This window comes from Sceloporus undulatus, chromosome 5, assembly GCF_019175285.1.
Source record: "Sceloporus undulatus isolate JIND9_A2432 ecotype Alabama chromosome 5, SceUnd_v1.1, whole genome shotgun sequence".
Taxonomy (NCBI): Eukaryota; Metazoa; Chordata; class Lepidosauria; order Squamata; family Phrynosomatidae; genus Sceloporus; species Sceloporus undulatus.
In genome coordinates this window covers 48,506,546-48,526,253 of record NC_056526.1, presented here as the reverse complement: position 1 = coordinate 48,526,253, position 19,708 = coordinate 48,506,546, and the positions used below count along the sequence as shown (strand labels likewise).

Sequence of the window (19,708 nt, the reverse complement as noted above, 5' to 3'; positions counted from 1 at the left end):
TTGCCCTCTCTGGAACAGATTGAGAATGGAAGAGAGGGGGAACGGAACGCATGAGGGACTGGTGTGTGTGGTAAAATCCGTCCTCCACTCGTTCCACACTCGTTCCTGCTCCTTCCGTTCCGTTCTCAGAACGGACCGAGAGGAATAGTGCGGTAAGATAGTATCTCTTGGTGTTTCATTCTAACAGAACAAAGTGATCAATGGCAGATGGGTCAAGCATCTTAGGACATGCATACAGTCAGCTATCTGGAGTCAGAACAGAGGACCTTTCAGCAGGGGAGAGCCACAATAGCTCTGGAGTCAGGATACTCCAAGCTGCTCTGCATCAGTGCAGACAGGGCCTCAATCATATTGGCACCACATTCACACAAAAATGGAAGATGTTCAACTGCCTATGTAGAGATCTTCAACTGCCTTCCTTAACATATGCAAGTGAATGCTGAAATACTATTCAGGAGGGGGGAAATCTGATATCTGCAAACAAGAAAGAAATGGAAACAAGGATCTAAAGAGTGATACTTTAGCACCACACTCAGAATTTTACCAATTAGAATGCAAACAGGTCTTGCAAATATGGCTAAATGCTGAAAACACAGCAGCCTCATCAAGGATTGATTCTCAAATTTACCAGTGTTCTGCAAGGGAGAGCCCAAATATACAACCCATTTTATTTTATTTTTTAAAATGATCGTTCTCTTTGAAGATAAATATGTCTAACTGGATGAAGAGGACTATGCTTTAATTCTTCTCCTTCCAAAAAAAGTATTTTGAAAAAAAAACTTGTTCTATGGCATTTGCCAATTTTTTGGGGGGGGAAAATGAAGTGTTTTTAGTCCAAGAGAAACCTCTTTACTGAAAAACAAACAGAACACAGGGATGGATATGGAGGCAGAAGCAGTGATCTGAAATAACCGCACCTTGGCTCTGAGATCCAATTTTTCATGGGAAAAAAATCCTCTCTTTGAAAATGTACTGAACTTCTGAAGAGAACCATTTTAAAAGGTCTATTCAGGAAAGAAGAAAAATCACTTCCTGTGCTTGACTTGCCAACGTAAAATTACCAGTAGGGGCACTTCTGCATGACTGAAACTAACCAGGATACTTTTCTGGATTTGAGTTAAAATAGAAATATAGCCCACTTTAAAAACTGACTGAACTGAAAGACAGATTTCCATTTTAAAATATAAGATGTATCCAATTTTGACCCTTTCTATGTATTTGCAGATAATCAAATATTAATTTGAATTGTTTGATCAAAATCCAGCTGGGTTGTTCCACTGATAGAACTGTTTATCCTTCTTTCCTTGCAGTTGCCTGTTCACCCTTAAAACTTATCCTGGCAGAAGTGGAAACCCACTAAAGCAAAGACTTTCTTTCTTTCTTTCTTTTGAGTGGCACAGAACATTGAAGGGGAGGAAAAGGAGGGGGAGATAGTCCTGTCACACTGGCAGTAATCTACAAGGAAAGGACTAGATTTAGGTCAGTATGAGCATTGCTTCAAAAATGGGGAATATTTTTTTGTATCCACTTCAATGGACATAGCATGATTCAAAATGATGGAGGCAGGCAGTTTGCATGGAACCTAAAGCATCATAATAGTTTGGGCAGTGACCTTTGCTTTTGTAGCATTTTTTCTGAGGATTAAATTCATTTTTTCTTGGTCTACTTGCTTGGTGTCCAAACACTAAACCACAAGTTGGCTCAAGCTGTAGAGCCAAAAGAGGAAAAAAAATGAATATCAGAAAGAAAGAAAATTGTCCATAATATTTATATATGTTATTTTGTATAACTCAGCAGTGGGTAATTGCCAGGGATTGGAGGGCCTAAGGACTTTTTCACATGGGGAAAATTGGAAGATTATCCCAGGGTCAATCCAGGGTCATTGATGGGGTTTCCCGTTATTTCGAAAGAGAATATCAAACAACGTCAGAGACAATGCAAACCCAATCTGAATGCAATCAAGAGGCATTCCAGGAATAGGTAAATTCGGAAAAACATTGAATTTATAAATCCTGTTCCCCTCCAAATTTGCAGCCAATGCACATTTGCCTGGTATGAAATGCATGTCTAGATCAGCCTTGGATTCCCTTTGGTAGAAACACACTACAATTCCCATGATCTTTTCTCGTGATTTCCCCTCCCTGGCTGCAACGAAGAAAACAGCTGTTTTGGAAGAAAGAGCAAAGGGGGGAAAAGTGAAGACAAACCCCCTCTGAAGAAATCTTGCCCACAAAACCCCATGATAGGGTCTGGCATAAGTCTAAAATGACTTGAAGGCACACAGAAACAACACAGGTCAGTTTAATGCTCTGATAGGAAATATTAGAAACAGATTACAATTCCCAAGATTCTTTCCTGCGATTTCTCTCCCTGTATTCCCTGGCTCCCTGTACTGCCCAGAGGAATTAGAGAAAGGGAGGTAGGAGGTTCAGCATGTCTCCTGCCTCCTCCTTATTTCTGGCCACCTTTAATGTGTGTGTGTGTGGGGGGGGAGTCCTTGGTACGAGAAATGTAAAATTCTCTAGACGTGATGCTGTCCTCCCTGCACAGGTGCAATTACATTAAATTGCAATAGAAAGCCGATTGATATGTACTCATGTGATGGATTCGTTCATATTGGCCCTGCTTTCTCTTTTTGGATGAATGCTGTTCTCGTCTCTGTGTGTGATGAGCTAGTACGTTATTTAGTGCATTTTTGAATTGGCCCTGTTTTCTTCTTCTTTCAGAATGATGGTGCCTGTCTCTGTGTGAAAAAGTCCTAAGGTGGTATGAAACCTCCTCATTATGCAGTTTTTGTGTGCCTTCAAGTTGTTTCTGACTTATAGTGACCTTAATATGAGTCTATTACAGGGTTTTCTTGTCAGGATTTGTTCACAGGGGTGCTGCCTTTATCTTCTTCTGAGGCTGAGAGAGTGTGACTTGCCCAAGGTTACCCAGCGGACTTTCATGACCAAGCAGGGATTTGAACTCCATCTCCAGAGTAGGGTACATCTACACTGAAGAAATAGTGAAGTTTGACAAGACTTTAAATGCTGTGTCTCCATCCTACAGAAGGTTTGTAGTTTTTTGAGGCATCAGCACTAAGAGGCTAGAGACCTTGTAAAATTATACATCCCAGAATTCCATAGGATGGAGCTACAACACTTAAAGTGGTGTCAAACTGCACTGTTTCTACCTGTAGGCCAATGCCTAAACTACTACACCACAATGGGAAACTTATCACATTGGTTGTTAAATTGATTTATCTCTGTCTGGTTTAAAGCTGAATTCAGGTGGTATCCTGAGCTTATCAGACTTTTTTCCACCGAATCTGCCAACCAATCATAGAATCATAGAGTTGGAAGAGATCACAAGGGCATCCAGTCCAACCCCCTTCCCTGCAGGAACTCTCAATCAAAGCATCCCTGACAGCTAGCCATCCAGCCTCTGTTTAAAGACCTTCAAGGAAGGAGACTCTACTACACTTTGAGGGAGTGTGTTCCACTGTCGAATAGCCCTTACTGTCAGGAAGTTCCTCCAAAAGTTGAGGTGGAATCTCTTTTCCTGTAGCTTGCATCCATTGCTCTGGGTCCTAGGCTCTGGAGCAACAGAAAACAAGCTTGCTCCCTCCTCAACATGACATTCCTTCAAGTATTTAAACAGGGCTATCATATCACCTCTTAATATTCTCTTCTCCAGGCTAAACATCCCCAGCTCCCTGAGTCTTTCCTCATAGGACATGGGAGATTACCGCACTAGGGTAAAAGCGTTCCCCGATGTGTTCTCGCGGGCGCGAGCCTGGAACGTGATGAGAGCCAGAACGCTAGTTTACCGCACAGCGGAACGCCGCCGTCGCCGCCGGGCGTTCCAAATGTGTTCCAGGGAGGCCATTTCTGGGAACGGTTTTGAAAGAACTGAACACAGTAGTTCAGGTGAGGCCTGACCAGAGCCTGTGTCCATTCCCACTTTCAGAGCTGCTCCTCCCAGCTATTTTTGGATTCCGGCTGTATTTCTGACTTAAGAAAATGGCCAGCGGAGCAGTTCTGGAAGCAGGGATGGACCCTGGCTGTATTCGGGCAGCAGCTTTGGTGGCAAAAGAAGTCTGATAAGATCAGGATGCTGCCCAAATTCAGCTTTAAACCAGATAGAGATAAATCGATTTAATAACCAATGTGATAAGCCTCTGGTTCTCTCTGCATACCCACACCCAAAGTTTAAAAGCCCCTCACACTATCTAGGGCAAGCTGTAGCCTGTATTTTGTATCTCACTGAGGTATATTTTCACCCATATAAGGCATACAAGGAATGCATCATTCTTGAATTTGAATGACTCTTCTTTTTCTGAATAAAAAACTCTGCTTGCCAAAGGCAAGACTTCATGAAACTGAACAAATTATTGTAATTGATACAGGAAGCAAAGGTGAAGTGTGGTCATTCCTCTCTTAAAGGGGTACACAGAAGAACAATTTTTCTGGCAGAAACAAATGAGCATCACAAGGCCTATCTTTAAGCAAGAGGTCAAAAGACTTGAGTTCATTCTCACCAGAAGAATGCTAGCTACCTAATCCAGTAGCCTTGGACACTTTTTACTGTATGTTTTTTCTCTCTCCAGTCAATGTAGCAATGTCTCTCTGTATGTGTTTTATTGTATTAAATTAATTTTAGTAAATCTTATATTTTAAACTACAAAATAAATATTAATAAATATATGGAATACATTTATGTCTACTTGTATCAGAAAATGATTGCTGAGATCACTGCAAACTTGTGCTGATTGTTTATGTGTGGGAAATCATACGTTCACAACATTTTCTCTTCAAAGAAGAATGTGAACAGATAATTGGACTGTTCATCAAAATGAACAGAAAAAACATGGACATTGGAACTCTATGGGCACAACAGGTATATTTTGGAATGAACAAAGGGAACATATTAGAATATTCAGCTGCAAAGACTTCTGTGAAGATTTCCTATTTAAGGAAACATTGTAACAGCAAACATTAATATACATTTAGAAATTTGGACATTTATATGAAAGTATAAATAATAAACATTCTAAACCTCCAAGAAGAAAAGTCAGGGTGCATCTTTTGTTTATTCTAAGAGAAAACCTGTAGATCCCCACCACCACCCCATGTTTGAAAAATATAATTGCTTCCAGTTAAAGGATGAAAGGCAATCTTGGATAAGCACAAAACTTGCTCAGTTTGCCACATCCTTCTTATTCTTAACACAGGATAAAGTGGACATTTGGTAATTTCTGAATCCATGTAAGGAGAGAAACACACTTTCCCACTGCCTCTGTCAGCACTTTCCAGTTGTAGAGAGCAAGGGTCTAAAAAGTAGAACCTTTGCTTTACATGAAGTCATTCCACATGGCCCATTTCTCCCAAGATTCAAGTCATTTATAGACCACATGACTTGGTTTATAAATTACACATAAATTTTGTTAATTGGAATTATGATATCTTGCAATATTGTGCACTATTTGTGTTCACATAAGGAACATTAGAACACGTACGCATGCCTTCCCAACATAATTTTCTCCTTATATTTCATGTAAAGTTTTAAATATTTGGTGTTCTTCTTAAGTTCCTTTGCTGCTATTACATAACAGCTGAGGACTACTTCTGTGTTTATGCTTTATGCCCAACTATAAAATTGACAAATGATCATAAAGGTTAATTTAAAAATGTAAATAGTTACTTAATTTTAATGTATGTTTAGATATGGACTGCTTTAAACTTAATGGGTATTTTCATTTAGAAAAAAAAATACAATAGTATTTGAAGCTGAATGTCCAGAAAGTACTTAAAATATCTTCCTTTCCCAGGGTTTGGAGACATGGGTGGTTTTTAGGGAAGTGGAGGAGAGAGAGATAAACAAAGATTCTACTTTGGAGAAGGAGAAGGTTTTGTGAATTTTGCAGCAGTATTCACTGGATCGTTGATTTAGTGGAACATTGTACTTTAAACAGGCTTTGCCAAACCGCCATCTAAAGTTAGCAGGATTTATGAGTCAGGAAAGCTATTGAGTTGCTACTTCTTGCAGCCACATGGATAATTTGCCCTTCTGAAATAGTCTTGCTAGTACATACAGTACAATATTTGACTTCTTTTTCTGTTGGCACGTTTGGGCAGTACAAGCGTCCTTTCAATTTAACTTTTTACAAATTTTATGCAAATGACACCTATGTTTGCCATTACAAATGACCACAAAATTCCTAAGAGTATGAGTAGAAGAATCTATTGTGCTTTGTTCATGGCCTGAGCATTGGAAAATGAATAAAACTCTAAGTGAAACCTTTGAGGGGAGAAGAACAAACCACCCAGAAAAATAAATTTCTAGATATGGCCATAAATCTTGACATATGGAGAGTCAGTTTTGTTTAGTATATGGTACTATTCAGCTGTTACTTATCAAGCCTAAATGTGAATAACACTCACAGCAGCACTTAGTGAAAAACCACAAGTTTACGTATCCTGTTTTTGGTCCAGAGATAGTGTGGCTGCTCTGATGTTGCCCATGACAAAATGTAAGGCAGTGGAGTCCTGTCAGTTGCCTGGATTGTAGGATATGAGTAGGCAAACTATAGCCTCTTGACTACATTTGGCCCCTGGATCAATTTTTGTGGCTTCCAAGACATCTCAGAGGTGAAAATATACTCCTTGAATTGAAAAGATGCATGCTTTTGCTGGATCTAAAATAGCCTGGGGGGGGGGGGGAAGCATGCCACAATGTTCCCATGCCCGCGAGAGAGCATTTGGAAGCCATGTATTGAAGGCTCTCAAAGTTCTCATAAAGCACTATAAAGTACCTAACAGTTTTCCATCACTAATGAATCATCATCATCATCATCCCAAGACTAGGAATTTGAAAGATTACAATTAAAAACATTCAGAAAGTTAACATGCTCTTGTGGCTAAAAGGTTATTCTCCAGTGCTACATGGTATGACTCAGGTATGGATCACAATAGGTGTAACTAATGGATTCATTGCTGTGGTTGCAGTGAATTCTCTCTTGGTTTTATGTGTGACCCTTCCTCAGCAACCTTTATGGTAACAGATCTATATGATGCTCCAGATACACACAGAGAGGATACAGTCCATAACATTATGGGATATAATGGCACGGATCATAGTGGCAGAGCAGATACATTACATGACTTGCTCCAGTTCAATTCCTGGCAACTCTAAGTAGGTCTATGAAAGGCCTATATCTCAAATTCTGGAAGGCTGGCACTGGTCAGTGTAGAAAATACTCACCTAGATCAGTGGTTCTCAGTCTTTGGGTCCCAGATATTTTGGACTTCCAGCTTCTAGAGACCCCAGCCAGAATGGCCAATCGTGAGAGATTAAGGAAGCTGAAGACCAAAACAAATAAAAGATCCTAAATTGGGAATCACTAATGTATATGGACCAATGGGCTGACTCAAGAATGTGATATTCTCTTTATCTTATCATTCCCCCCCCCCCACTTTTTTCATAACAGGTTGCAATATTCTGCTTTAGGGTTTTCTCTAGTGGAGATTCATGCATATTTGGGAATGCATCTTCCCTAAAGTACATACTTTTCCATGTATTTTCCTTGGTATACATTTTTGTATGCATGTTCAATTGAGTAAAGCAAGTAAACTACTTAGAGTATTTGTGAGTTATTACATTTATAATTCAAGGAAGGGAAATTTAAACAGGAATCTGCTGATATTATCTTGCATATCTTGTTAGAAATTGATTATTCAGTTGAAGTCTAAACAGCCATAGTGTTCTTATAGTGAATTCAGAGATCCATCATAAATGGTAAAGGTAAATGATAATAGCTTCTACACTCTATGTCCACAGATTAACAAAGGGTACAGTACTATTCCACATGGATGGCAAATATATGGCCCTCCACATGTTGGTGGATATCAACTGCCATGATCCAATGTTGCAAGATACTGGAAGATGCAATCAAACAATATCTGGATGGTCATGGGTCCTCCATTCCTGCTATAAGCCCTCACCTGATAGTACGTCCTATTGAGCAAAATCAGGTTTATTTCTTGGGAGATGTACATAGGGTTGTCTCTTCCTGATGAGGGGCTATACCTCTTATATAGCTTATTCTTTTACATGTCAATATCTTTTTAAAATTTGTTTCATTGTTTTTTCTATTTTTAAAATGCACTCTTATTATTTCAGTGTGAATTGCTTTGAGGCTACTTGGGTGTGGAAACAGAACAAAAAGCATATCAATAAACAGACAAGTATGAATATGCATGTACACGGCCCTCTCCAGGTGCAGGAACCCTGCAATGAGAAGGAGGGCTGCCCCTGCTATGACAGAATACAGCAATAACCTTAGGTTGCAGATGGTGGTAGGTGGTAACAAGGTGTCAAGAGTAGGGTAGTACCCCTTTAGCTAGCCTGCTGCCTTTAGGTGTTACAGAGTATACACTCCCACCTTTTGTGCTGAAATAAGGTGCAATTGTTTTCTGGACAGTGAATGTCTCATCATGTTCTTCATCTCAGGCAGCAAAATGTCTTCAGTCAGCCCTACAGGTCTTGGTGAGAGGAGTCTATATGCCTGGATGCACAGGAATCTTGTACATTATCAGAACGTGAATAGGGCAGAAGATACAATCTGCCACTATGCAGAGGCCCTGAACCCTATGCAAGTTTATGGACTACAGAGAACTTCATCATACCTCTGAAAGGAGTTTTCATACTTTTTTTAGTTATTTCAGTGAAAGAAGTGTAAATATATCTTCTTCATAATGTTAACATAAGGCCTATGCACATTGGCACACAGTTTCACTTGTTGAAATACTGGACAACTTCTATTTTCACCCTAAAATAAACAATAAACACCTAACTTTCGAGTAATGAAGACAGTCTTCCATTCTGTCAGTTAAATCAATATCAGAGTGGAAGTTATTTACTGTTGCTTCCATGGAGATTTATCACTGCCACTGTCACAATTGACATCACTTGTCACAATGAAGATCACCTCCAGCAGCAGGCCCCAAAATGGCAATTTCACAGTTCATGCACAATGACAGCTGCTTCTATCTCAATAAATATCTCAATATCTCTGTATATCATTCCAGTTAGGAAGGGACAATATCTTGGATGGACTTATATACAAAATATATCTTTAAAACAGTTGGGGGAGAGGTTTCTTGTCTATTTCCAGAAGTGTTTTCCATTCATACTTTCCCATCAACCTGTTATCTTCAACTGAAGTTAGACTTTCCTTTGCACACAGATCTTCTTCCAAGACTGGAGCTTCATCATCAGTTCAATAATGGATATGACTTCATTGTTAGTGAATATACAGAGCTGTTCAGTATTTCAGGAAGAAAGCCAGGTGATAAGCAGCATAGCTGATGCTAAAGAAGCAGGAAAGCTTGAGGAATTAGGCAAGAAGCAGACAAATGGATCAGGGTAGAAACATTGCAAGTTGGAATGTAAAAATAATAGGAGGACATCCTGAAAGACTGAAATGGGTTTAAGATACAGACTCTTATAATTTTATTTTTAGAGAGCCTGCTAAGAAACCAGACCACAAAGGAAAACTCATGTGGCCTTAGGTTAACATTCCAAAACTATTTAAAAATGAATTAGACATAGGAGGCTAAAATACATAAGACTAAGGTACTTGAATTACAACAACACCTTTTTTGATATCAGAATACATATGCCATTCTGTGTACCCATTGCGTGGCCTGCAATTTATCCATGGAATAGCACGTCAATTTACCAGGGTACACAAATAAAGAACTAAAAATTACAAATTGTTTGGACTAGCTTTTTAACATGTATTCCTTGTAATTCCTTTTTTATAAATCTATATGACAACACTCCTCACCTGAAAATAAGTGAGTTATTCATCAAATGCATCACCAGTCTGTGCTAGCAGGGACAAATTCTCATGGTGCATGTAACTATCTTGTGAGGGAGGAGAGCTATCCTAGAATAACAAATTGTAATGAAAACAGGAAAAAATGAAATAAGGATACAGTTGTAGGTGCAAGGCTTTTTGCCTCCTCCCCCAAGCAGAATGTTTCTGTTTCTCAGTGAGTTCACGCATAATGGTTAAATCAACCACAACAATAACAAAGAGCAAAAGAAAACCAATTGCTGGCAGAATGAAGAAGTGATTTCTAAATATATCCCAAAACAAAAGAAACATTGGTATGGATGGCTGAGCAAATGAAGGGAAATATTTCACACAGAAATATCACAAAAATACTTTGGGAGAAATTGCTGCCTGCTCTAAACTGTTCTGCTGACAGAACTCCCAGTTGGTGGAAAGTCACAGAGCACACATCAATGGGATAATTTCTTGTGTAAGCCCTATTAAGATAAAATGGATCTGTGAAATAACACAATGACAATAATACAAAACTCAGCATGCATCCTCTTACGTGAATGGAAGTGAGTGTGAGCAAATAGCGCTGTCACAGGTATAAGACATAGGTGACTTGATTAATGTCTAGGGGCCCTTTCATACTAGACAACTAATGCCCTATTATTCCATTAACTACTGCTGCATCCTAAGGAATCCTTGGACTAGTAGCAGTGAGATATTCTCTCTGGATGACAATTCTGAATGTCCTTCCTAACGTGCCAATCCCAGATTTCCATAGGATGGAACCACGGCAATTAATGCAAAATAAAAGTGCTGAAGTTGTGTACTCTGAATGGGCTCCAGGTCTTTGGCAGAAAATCCTATAGGGAAAACTAACAGTTTAGTAATAGAACTTATCTTGCACATAGACTATCCCAAGTTCAATCCATAATGCCTCTGCTTTACTAGGGTCTTGATTGAAGGGCTTAAAATGCTTTGTCTAGATGCCTGGAATGCCAGTGATGGTAAGAATAGACAATACTGGCACATGATATGGAGCAAGGTCTGACCTATTATCAGGATGAGTGAGAGTGATGCCTCAGGGAACTGTATTAGAAACATGGAGAAGAAGTATGAGACATTAGTCGGCATATAGCCTGCCTGGTATCTTCTATGCTAACCTTTTGCTCTTAGGGCCAGTGGAAAGCACTGTTCCTCACCAAGATCAAAATAAGATACTTCTTTACATGGACCAGTTAGTTAACGGAACCATCTTGTTCTTTGTCCCAGACAGAAAAATGTTTTAGGATGGCCAGGGTTTGAAGGCAAGACATCCACCTCTTGAAGCTAAGCAGAGCTGTATAGTCAGTTCTTGGGTGGAAAACTAGGAAGCTATAAACATCATCCTGAGCTCTGTTGCAGAGAAAATAGAATAATTAACAAAATAATTAATATATGATTGTAATAATTAACAAAATGAAAAAGAGTTGGTTCAATAGTCTGGGTAAGCATAATGCAGCTTGATGAATTCATATGATACTGCATTCCCTCCCCATGCATACATGTGGCCATTTTCTAGCACTAGGGGAAAAGACCCCTCTTCAATAAAATCTAAATGTGTATTTCACAGGGATAAATGAAATCATCAGTATGAATTCTCTTCCTTATTTTCCAAACATTTTTCTGTTCCAACTTCCACATTAGTTTGAAAGCATATATTTATGGGTGTGTATACACCTTTTTGTGCACATCCATACCTAACATATTTTGGCAGCAATTTTCCATAATATGACTGTTTTGTACATTTTTTGCTACCTATAACAATCTTTTATGTATACATATTTTGTTTTCAGAAAATGAATCGCAGATTCTGAAAAGTGAAAAACAAAGGATGATAATGTTCCAGTTTACATACTGATTGGAGAAGTTTATGCCTTGCTACTGACATTCAGATTATACTCTTCTCCTCTCTATTATTACAGCCTCAAAGAGCTGTGAATTGTAGCCCTTACAGTTAAAGTTTCATACACAAAACCATTTCCAGAACTGGAATACAGTCACCATATTATATGACAGAAATTATTCACATTTCTGCAGATAACGTCTAAGATCACTAAATATCACCTGCACCACACATGATGGTAAAAAGAACACTGCTAACATGCAAAACTGAAAGTATACTGCCCATAGAGTTAACAGAAGCTACTTCAGTATTGAGGGAATGAACCCAAAGGCAAATGAGATTGGATGAGTGAATCATTTCAGGGTAATGAATTTCAGTAGAAGAAGATATGTTGGCTGGGAGAACAAGAACAGTGGATACACTTATTGAGGTTTATGAAATGATAATTACAGTTTTATATCATGTATTTTCAGCTGCAATGGGTATCAAGACAGCTTTCTTACAGTGCTCACAGTAGAGAATACTTGGCTGCATTAACAGGACTTCCAGATCAAATTTGCTTTCCAAACAAAACAAGCCACCAACCACTGTACAAACACAAACCACCATCACATTTTTAATTTATACATGGATATGATGGAGTCAAATTCTTTTGACAATATACTGGTATTGGCCTACAAAAACTTTAAATTATGAAACAGCATTTGCTTTGTTTAGTGCATCTCTTCTTCCCAAAGGAGAGATGGTGAAAACAACAGATATGTGGATTTGGAACTGGAGAGATGGATAAGAACTGGTTTGCACTTCCTATAAAATCCAAACATTCCAACAAACTTATCATTGTATATTGCCTGACTGAACAAGTAAAAACTAGATTGCTTTTGTTTGTTTTGTGATTCCCCAGACTGCCAATGTCTGTAGCAAAGGAAAAAACCCAACAACAACAGAAAATTCAGTCATTTTAGAGAATGGCGCCATTGGGGATTCAAGCAACAGTGTTTCTTTCCCTAATAAAGAAGGATAAACCTGCTGCAGTAGGTTTACCTTATTGACTTGGTGGCTGTAAAGTCCATATGCTAATGCTTCTAATGATCAACCATTCCTTTTGGCTTTTGGTAACAAGTATTCTCATACAGTTAATATCAAAAAGAACTTTGTGCTCCACATCTGTAATTTCCAAATTGCCATTTTTAAACTCCCCTAGTCGCAAGTAAGTAGTACATTGCCTGCCCTTTTTACCCCCAACCATTTTTTCCCCAACTTCCAGAGCCCCATGGTGCAAGATATCATTCTGTCGGTCTTCTGTCCCCGTGATAACTTTAATTCTATTTATTTTAATAGGCTTTTCAAAGACAATCACATAGAAATCTCCAGTTGAGGGTGCTTTGCCCCAGAAGTACTCATCAACACTACTGTATGCCTTGCTTGCTTCATAATTTTCAAATACATTCATGTTGGTGTGAAGAATGGCAGGTGGGTTATCAGGAAGGTCAAATGAATCCTCTTCAAAGTCATCATCTTTTAATTTATTCTCAGCTCCTTTGTAAGATGAATAATAACCCATATGTTGGAAAAGAGAGGGTTTAAAACGTATCACATCCTTTTGAGCCAGCAGCCCACGGAAATGTATCAGCAGCCAATCACAAGGCATTTCCTGGTAGAACATCAGCAAAAAATGAGCCAGTCGGGGAAGATCATGTGAATGATATAACTTCCCAATGTAGCCCAGTTTGGAAAATTCTAATGTCACCCAATATGTTCCTTCTCTTGAAGTTATGACTTTCTTAACAACAGTCAAGAAGTTTTTGGCACATCGAACATCATCTTCTAACATCATGTAGTAATCAGAAAGGTTAGCACAAAAGTTAAGCAAAAATGCATAGTCTACATTTTGCTTGGAACGAAATTTCACCCGGTCTTCTGGGTCATTATAATTTCTCTTAAGGCCATCCAGCACTGGATAATACTCTTCTGGCGTGTGGATCACCATCAATCGCCCAGCAATTACATGATGAGCAAATTTCTGTGAAATATCTTGAACCATTCCATCACACCAGGTCGAGTCAAACTCAGCTAGGTGTACCACTACAGCAATTTCCTTCAATTCTTCATAACTTGATTGCTCAAATATGGATTTGATTGTCTCCAGCAAATAATTTCCCTTTTTCCGTTTGACTGAGGATAGTCCAATAGTAAGATATCCTACAGAAATAAAGAGAGTTAGACCATTTTTAAAGAAGAAGAAGAAGAAGAAGAGACAGACAATATAACAGTGTAAGATAAAAACAGATTACAGTGTCATTCAACATGAATTATCTGCATGTTAAAAGCCACAGCATAAAAATCGGACTTTTTCTTTTTTTTCTTAGGATATACTTCCCACCCCAAATTTCACATTACAAATTACTTTTGAAGGTATCCTGATTTTATGTGTCCACTTGAGTCATAGTGGGGATGATAGAAACCGCTGTTCCTATTGCTTTAATATCAGATTCCCCCAGAATGCATAGACCCCACCCCAATGCCTGTCATTCCTTGAATTACATGAAGAGGTAGTGATCTGTATTTGCTAATCCATACAGTGAAATGAGCAAGCTTTATAACCTTTTATCTTCAGGAAGATATACAAGGAGCATATTGATGCTACTGCATTAAACATTAGTTGTTAACTGCATGAAGTAGTGTGGAATGGAGTAAAAGCTAGGAGGTATATGTGCAGAGATGCCAGCAGGAAAAATATATTTTAAATATTAACATGCTACAATCTGTCAGAGGGATGGGAATTCAGAATGATTGCACTCAAACTGTTTACAGCTCCATCCATTAGTGAACGAACAACATGATGAGTTGCCTTATTTCAAAATACATTTCACAGAAAGGAAGGGGAGGAAGGAAGGGAGGGAGGGAGGGAGGGAGGAGAAGAAGATCCAGTGAAATTCTTGCAGGGATCATATTGTTTTCAGAAGGAAAGCCAAGTGTAGCTCAGGGATGTCAATTATCATGTTCTATGAGTTTACCTGCAGATGGGAATAGTTTTCTAGGGTGCTTGACAGATGACCCCTGAGGGGCAGCCTGCAGCTGCCCCTTTTAGTGCTAGATTGGGACCACAGCAACTACATACCACAGCCCTGATCTCGCCTTTCTGGGGTGCTCCTTTTTCTGCAAAAAGCAGCTCCTTTTTGTGCCCCAGAAAGGGTGTCATAGTCGCCAGTGCACGGATTTTCTGTGCTCCTTTGGTGCTGCATCATGTAGACATAGTGCCAGAGGAGCACTGTGACACTGCGTGCCATGTGGTGAGGCGAGCAGCATCACGCCAGCCTGGGGGTGGAATTGGGGCATGCATCATGTGGACACCATACCCTGACCCTGACCCCAGGTTGGCCTTAATGGCTGGTCTGTACAGCCCCTAGGTCATCTCTTTGCTATAGCAGAAAACAAAGATTTCTGTACTGTTCTCAAGAGGTGCTGATGTTTAAAAACTTTGACAGAATGATTTTATGTAGAAATAGGTTTTCTGCACAAAAGCCATAATTGTGCTGAAAATGTTCTCTGTGCAGGAAACACTGTTTTCTGCAAAAAGAATCCACTCTCTTTATTGTATTCTATGCAGAAAACCATGTGGGGTTTGTTTTCTGTCTCTCTCTGTGTGTGTGTTCTTTTGCAAAATTACTTTTAATGAAGTAGACTTTGCAGACTACCAGGACTTTTCCACTCCACTTCTCCATTCTTCTTGATGGAGTTTTCCCAAGCATGAGAACACCCATTTTTCTTTTGCGAAATTAGTTTTAATGAATATTGTTTCCATCCTTTCCATCCTTAACCCTGCTTAAATCTCTTCCATTAAATTTGATATTTAAATGTAAATGTGACAAACTTTGTCTAAGAATTTTGTGTACCCATAGAATTTGTAGAGTTCAGTGCACAGATGGCCTTCGTATGGAAAACTGTTTTACACTTGTTGCTATGACACTGACCAAAAAGAGTGAAAATAATTTCCTCATGTAAGGGTTTGCACAACATTTAGGGAGACTGAAAGTATGAAAAATACTATAAACACATACAGCAGGATCTTTCTTAAAACAACTCTTGGGTTGTTTTCCTTTGGGTTTTGATTTAGTAATTTAGTTTTGTAGTTATTTAAATACTTGCTGCACATCAGCTAGGTTGCTTACATTCAAGAAATTCATATTTCTTATTCATGAAATTTGAGAAATTCACATTTTAAAAATCTCTTGTGGGATATATATGGAAAAATACCATTCTTTCTACCTAATCTATTGGGATTAGTGCACAGCTAAATAAAGTGACTTACCACTCCCAAATTCAAGCCAAATTGGGGCTGCCCCCTGGTGTTACTGCATGGCTTTTGTCCCCAAAACTGCCATCTGGGTCCCTGAACTCACTTTAGCAGTCATTTTTCAAAGTTGGGAGCCTTCCGACTTTGAAAAATGGTTGCCGAAGCGAGTTCAGGGACCAGTATTGGAGCCGAGCCGTACCCAGATGGCAGTTCTGGGGGGGAAAGCTGTGCAATAACACCAGGGGGCAGCTTGAATTTGGCTTGAATTCAGAAGCTGTAAGAAGCTTTATTTTACTGTGTGATAAGCTCCTATGTCACAAGATTTTGAGGGGCTGGGGGTGTGATGGGATAAGCTAACTTTATCTGAACTACTATGAGCTCTTTAATAGAAATAATTTCTATTATATTAAATAAAAATTTGCTTTTTGTCTTTATGAGATACATAAGGATAAGAAGTAAAATATTAAATCTTGATTTTTTCTACATGTAGTTTGGCTGATGTACCATTTAAAAAAAAATGGACAAAATCCCATCAAGCATCCATTTTATAAAAATAATAAAAATATCCTCCAGTTCATGGATGGCATAAAACCCCTTTTCTTTGTCTACTCTTAGCTTCTTCACATGTGATTTATAGGGTCTATAGAAAAGAAAAGTTTCTTGGTGTAATTCTGAATTCAAGCTAATTTCACTTAACTCCATGAAACAGCAAAATTCAACCTGGCAGTTTCTTCTATGTTTGTGGCAATTAGATGAGATAAAAATCTTGCTTTCATTAATGAAATTGGAATGTTCAGATACTTACTTTTTCTTAGCAAAGGTGTGCCAGCCAGATAGCGATAGGAGACATTTATTGATCCTGAGAAATTGGATAGATCCTTAAAAGTGTGAACATATCGCTCTGAGTTTAATTGATGTGTTGCTGTTTCCCTGACTAACTGCTTGTCTCCATCCTATCAGTTGAGAGAGAAAGAGAAAAATAAATAAATAAGGCAGACATAGTAGCAGTTAACAAAGTGGAAGGAATGATTAGGGGCATAGACTTTATTTTACATTGCACATGTATGCAGTTTTGTCTCTGCATATTAATTCCAACTGAGCAATAGGTCACATTATGACAGAATTAGTGGTCCCGGATAGAGGAGTTCCTGAAATGTATCATATTAATCAAGTTTGCTAACTGCTGTGCCAGGAGCTGTTCCACTCCGATCCCTGTCAAAGGAGTGAAAACTTTCAGGAAGTGTTAATATCATGAGGCATCTGCTCTTCTGTCTTTGAAAGAGGTCTGGATTTGAGTTGATGGAGATTTTTTCTTCTCTTGTCACATTTGCCATGATTTATAGGCTGAATAGAATGATTTAGATTAGCATGCCCTGGTGAAGACCCCAAAATGCATTCTGGTGAGGGAAAGATATCCTTGCCACTTCTTTAGCGGCAATCATATTGGGGTGGTGAAGAGGACAGCTTCCTTTATGAACTATTTCTTGGAACTGGGGTAGTGGTTATTCTTTTCCTTTGGAGGCCACTACATTATTAATGTCTAGTCTACACTTTGTTAGCTGCCCAGACTTTATTTGGAACAAAGTTTCTGTGTTCGCTGTGGTTCAGTTTAATTCAATAAAGATGTGTCCAGCATTCAACATTACTGTTTTCAAATTTCATTCTGGGGTGTGGGGGCAAAGGCATCCTACAGCCAATTTAGTATGCCCTTATTGGTGATTTTACATTCCCACTACATATAGATCCATATATCTGAAACTGAACGGGTGACATATACCACTTGATGGATTTATGCACACAGTTTCATCTCTCCAATATTTGATCTGAACCCTGAGTATATACAACTGCTCTGATGAAGTTTCTTTCAAAATCCCATTTATTTTATTACTATTCCCTTTACCACATTGCTTCTGCAGTGCTCCCTTCCTAATTTACAGTGAGTTGATCCAAAATCAGTTAAAGTAATGAGCTAAACAGGCCACAACTTAATTCTCATTGATTTCAATGAGAACTCATTTAACATCACCTGGATCTAATCCATTCTCCTTTAGGGCCTTGCATACAGTTAAAAGTGATATAGTTTTTACTTTTACTTTTTGATGCTATTTTGCATCAATCAAATTTTGGGAATAGTAGTAGCAGAAGCAGCAATATTTTGCACCAGGTGATGGGGAGGAGATAAACATTAATCAAAATTTCATTGATCTAAAACAAACCGACAGATAGATTGCTTCTTTCTCAAGTTTATTAAAATCTGAGGTTGCTTTACATATCTCTGGAGATTTATAATTTTCCTGTCCTTATTTGAATGTAATGAAATTATACAAACAGGAAAAAATGTTTGCATCAAGCATATTTTTTGTCCTATTGCTACTTTTATTAGGGAAAGTTGTACAATAAAGATGAAGACTAGATTCACATTCTAGACTTCTGAAACAGGCACATACCATGTTCTCCTAATACATTTTTTTTTTTTTTTGCTCCTGGAAGATGCTGCAGTATGTTTCATATGTATCTTCCATGCCAGTGACTTCTTCAAGGTATGCCAAAACAATGTTACATCTGTTTGTATTGTACTTTGCCTCTCAAGGGATATTAATGCAAAAGCATCATGGATGCTGCATCTCAAAAGGAACTCTGTAGATTGTAGTTGATTTTTCCACATACTAGCAGTCCACAGTTTAGTGCCTCCTTTTGTACCAACTTTCTTCCAAACACAACTGTTACCTATGACCATTTGTTTACCTCATCTTCAGGTCTTAGTCTCTAGCAATTTCTAGAAAAAAGAGGACAAGGCATGGGAGTGAAGTTGGCTCTTCTTCTTGCTCCCCTCACTGCTGATATCCTTGGAGAAGATATAGGTGAATGAACAAGAAGTTTTTCATAGCTGGAAGGTTTTTATATTTGCATTATGGCCCCTGCTGGGTAATGTGTCTCAGCAGTTTTCTCAGCAATACTGGGTCTTTACACTAGCCCTGGACATACATTTTCCCTGTAAATTGTATATCTGCTCTTATCAGTGTCACCACCCAGTGATCTTCACAGCAGTATTCAGAAGCACAAAGATTTTAATTACCCAACAAATCACTATAGAATTCTGAAAATTATTTTATTTCCCACGTATTTCGAATTACAAGGAGGAATGCACCAGGAAGCATACTTAAACTATTAAGCTTCCATAACTAGAAGACAAAGAATGTATTATAAAAGCCAAGTCTGCTGACAAATATGGCCAGGAAGAGCAAACAAAATAAAGGAGGGGAAACCGAAAAGCCACAATAGCCTAACACAGTGACTATGTTTAGACATAAAGAGAGACAATTGTTTGTTTAGCCAAATCATGGTTTGCTTTAATGTCTGTGTCTATACTGGCCCACAAACCACAGTCTGAAGATGGTTTGAAACTGCTTTACAAACCACAGTTTGTACTAAATGTGCTTTGCTGTTTCATCTACATTCACATCCCTGCACTCTAAACTTTGACTCAAATGGCTGTTGTACCATGGAGATAAGAATGAACATATGAAGCCGAGCATTGACTATAAGGTAAAGAAAAGCCAAAAGGCATCATTCAACCATTATTTGCTTATTGTACCGCTGAATGCTCAAACTATAGTGCATGTGCTTAATTATGGGTATCACAAATTATGTCTTAATCCATCACTAGATGGGCCATAATAGTCTCAGGGGAACT

The 19,708-nt window shown here is 38.5% G+C and overlaps 1 protein-coding gene across 4 annotated transcripts in view; it reads right to left on the bottom strand.

Moving 5' to 3' along the window:
• Positions 1-9,968: 9,968 nt before the first annotated feature.
• MGAT4C (MGAT4 family member C) overlaps positions 9,969-19,708 on the bottom strand; it is a 472,680-nt gene continuing 462,940 nt past the window's right edge. For all 4 annotated transcript variants that reach the window (XM_042466466.1, XM_042466465.1, XM_042466467.1 and 1 more), the window contains 2 exons: positions 16,820-16,967; positions 9,969-13,919 (listed from right to left, as the gene is read on the bottom strand). In XM_042466466.1, the coding sequence (XP_042322400.1) occupies positions 12,763-13,919; positions 16,820-16,967 (1,305 nt within the window). In that variant the 3' untranslated portion in view covers positions 9,969-12,762. The remainder of the gene's footprint in view (positions 13,920-16,819; positions 16,968-19,708) is intronic.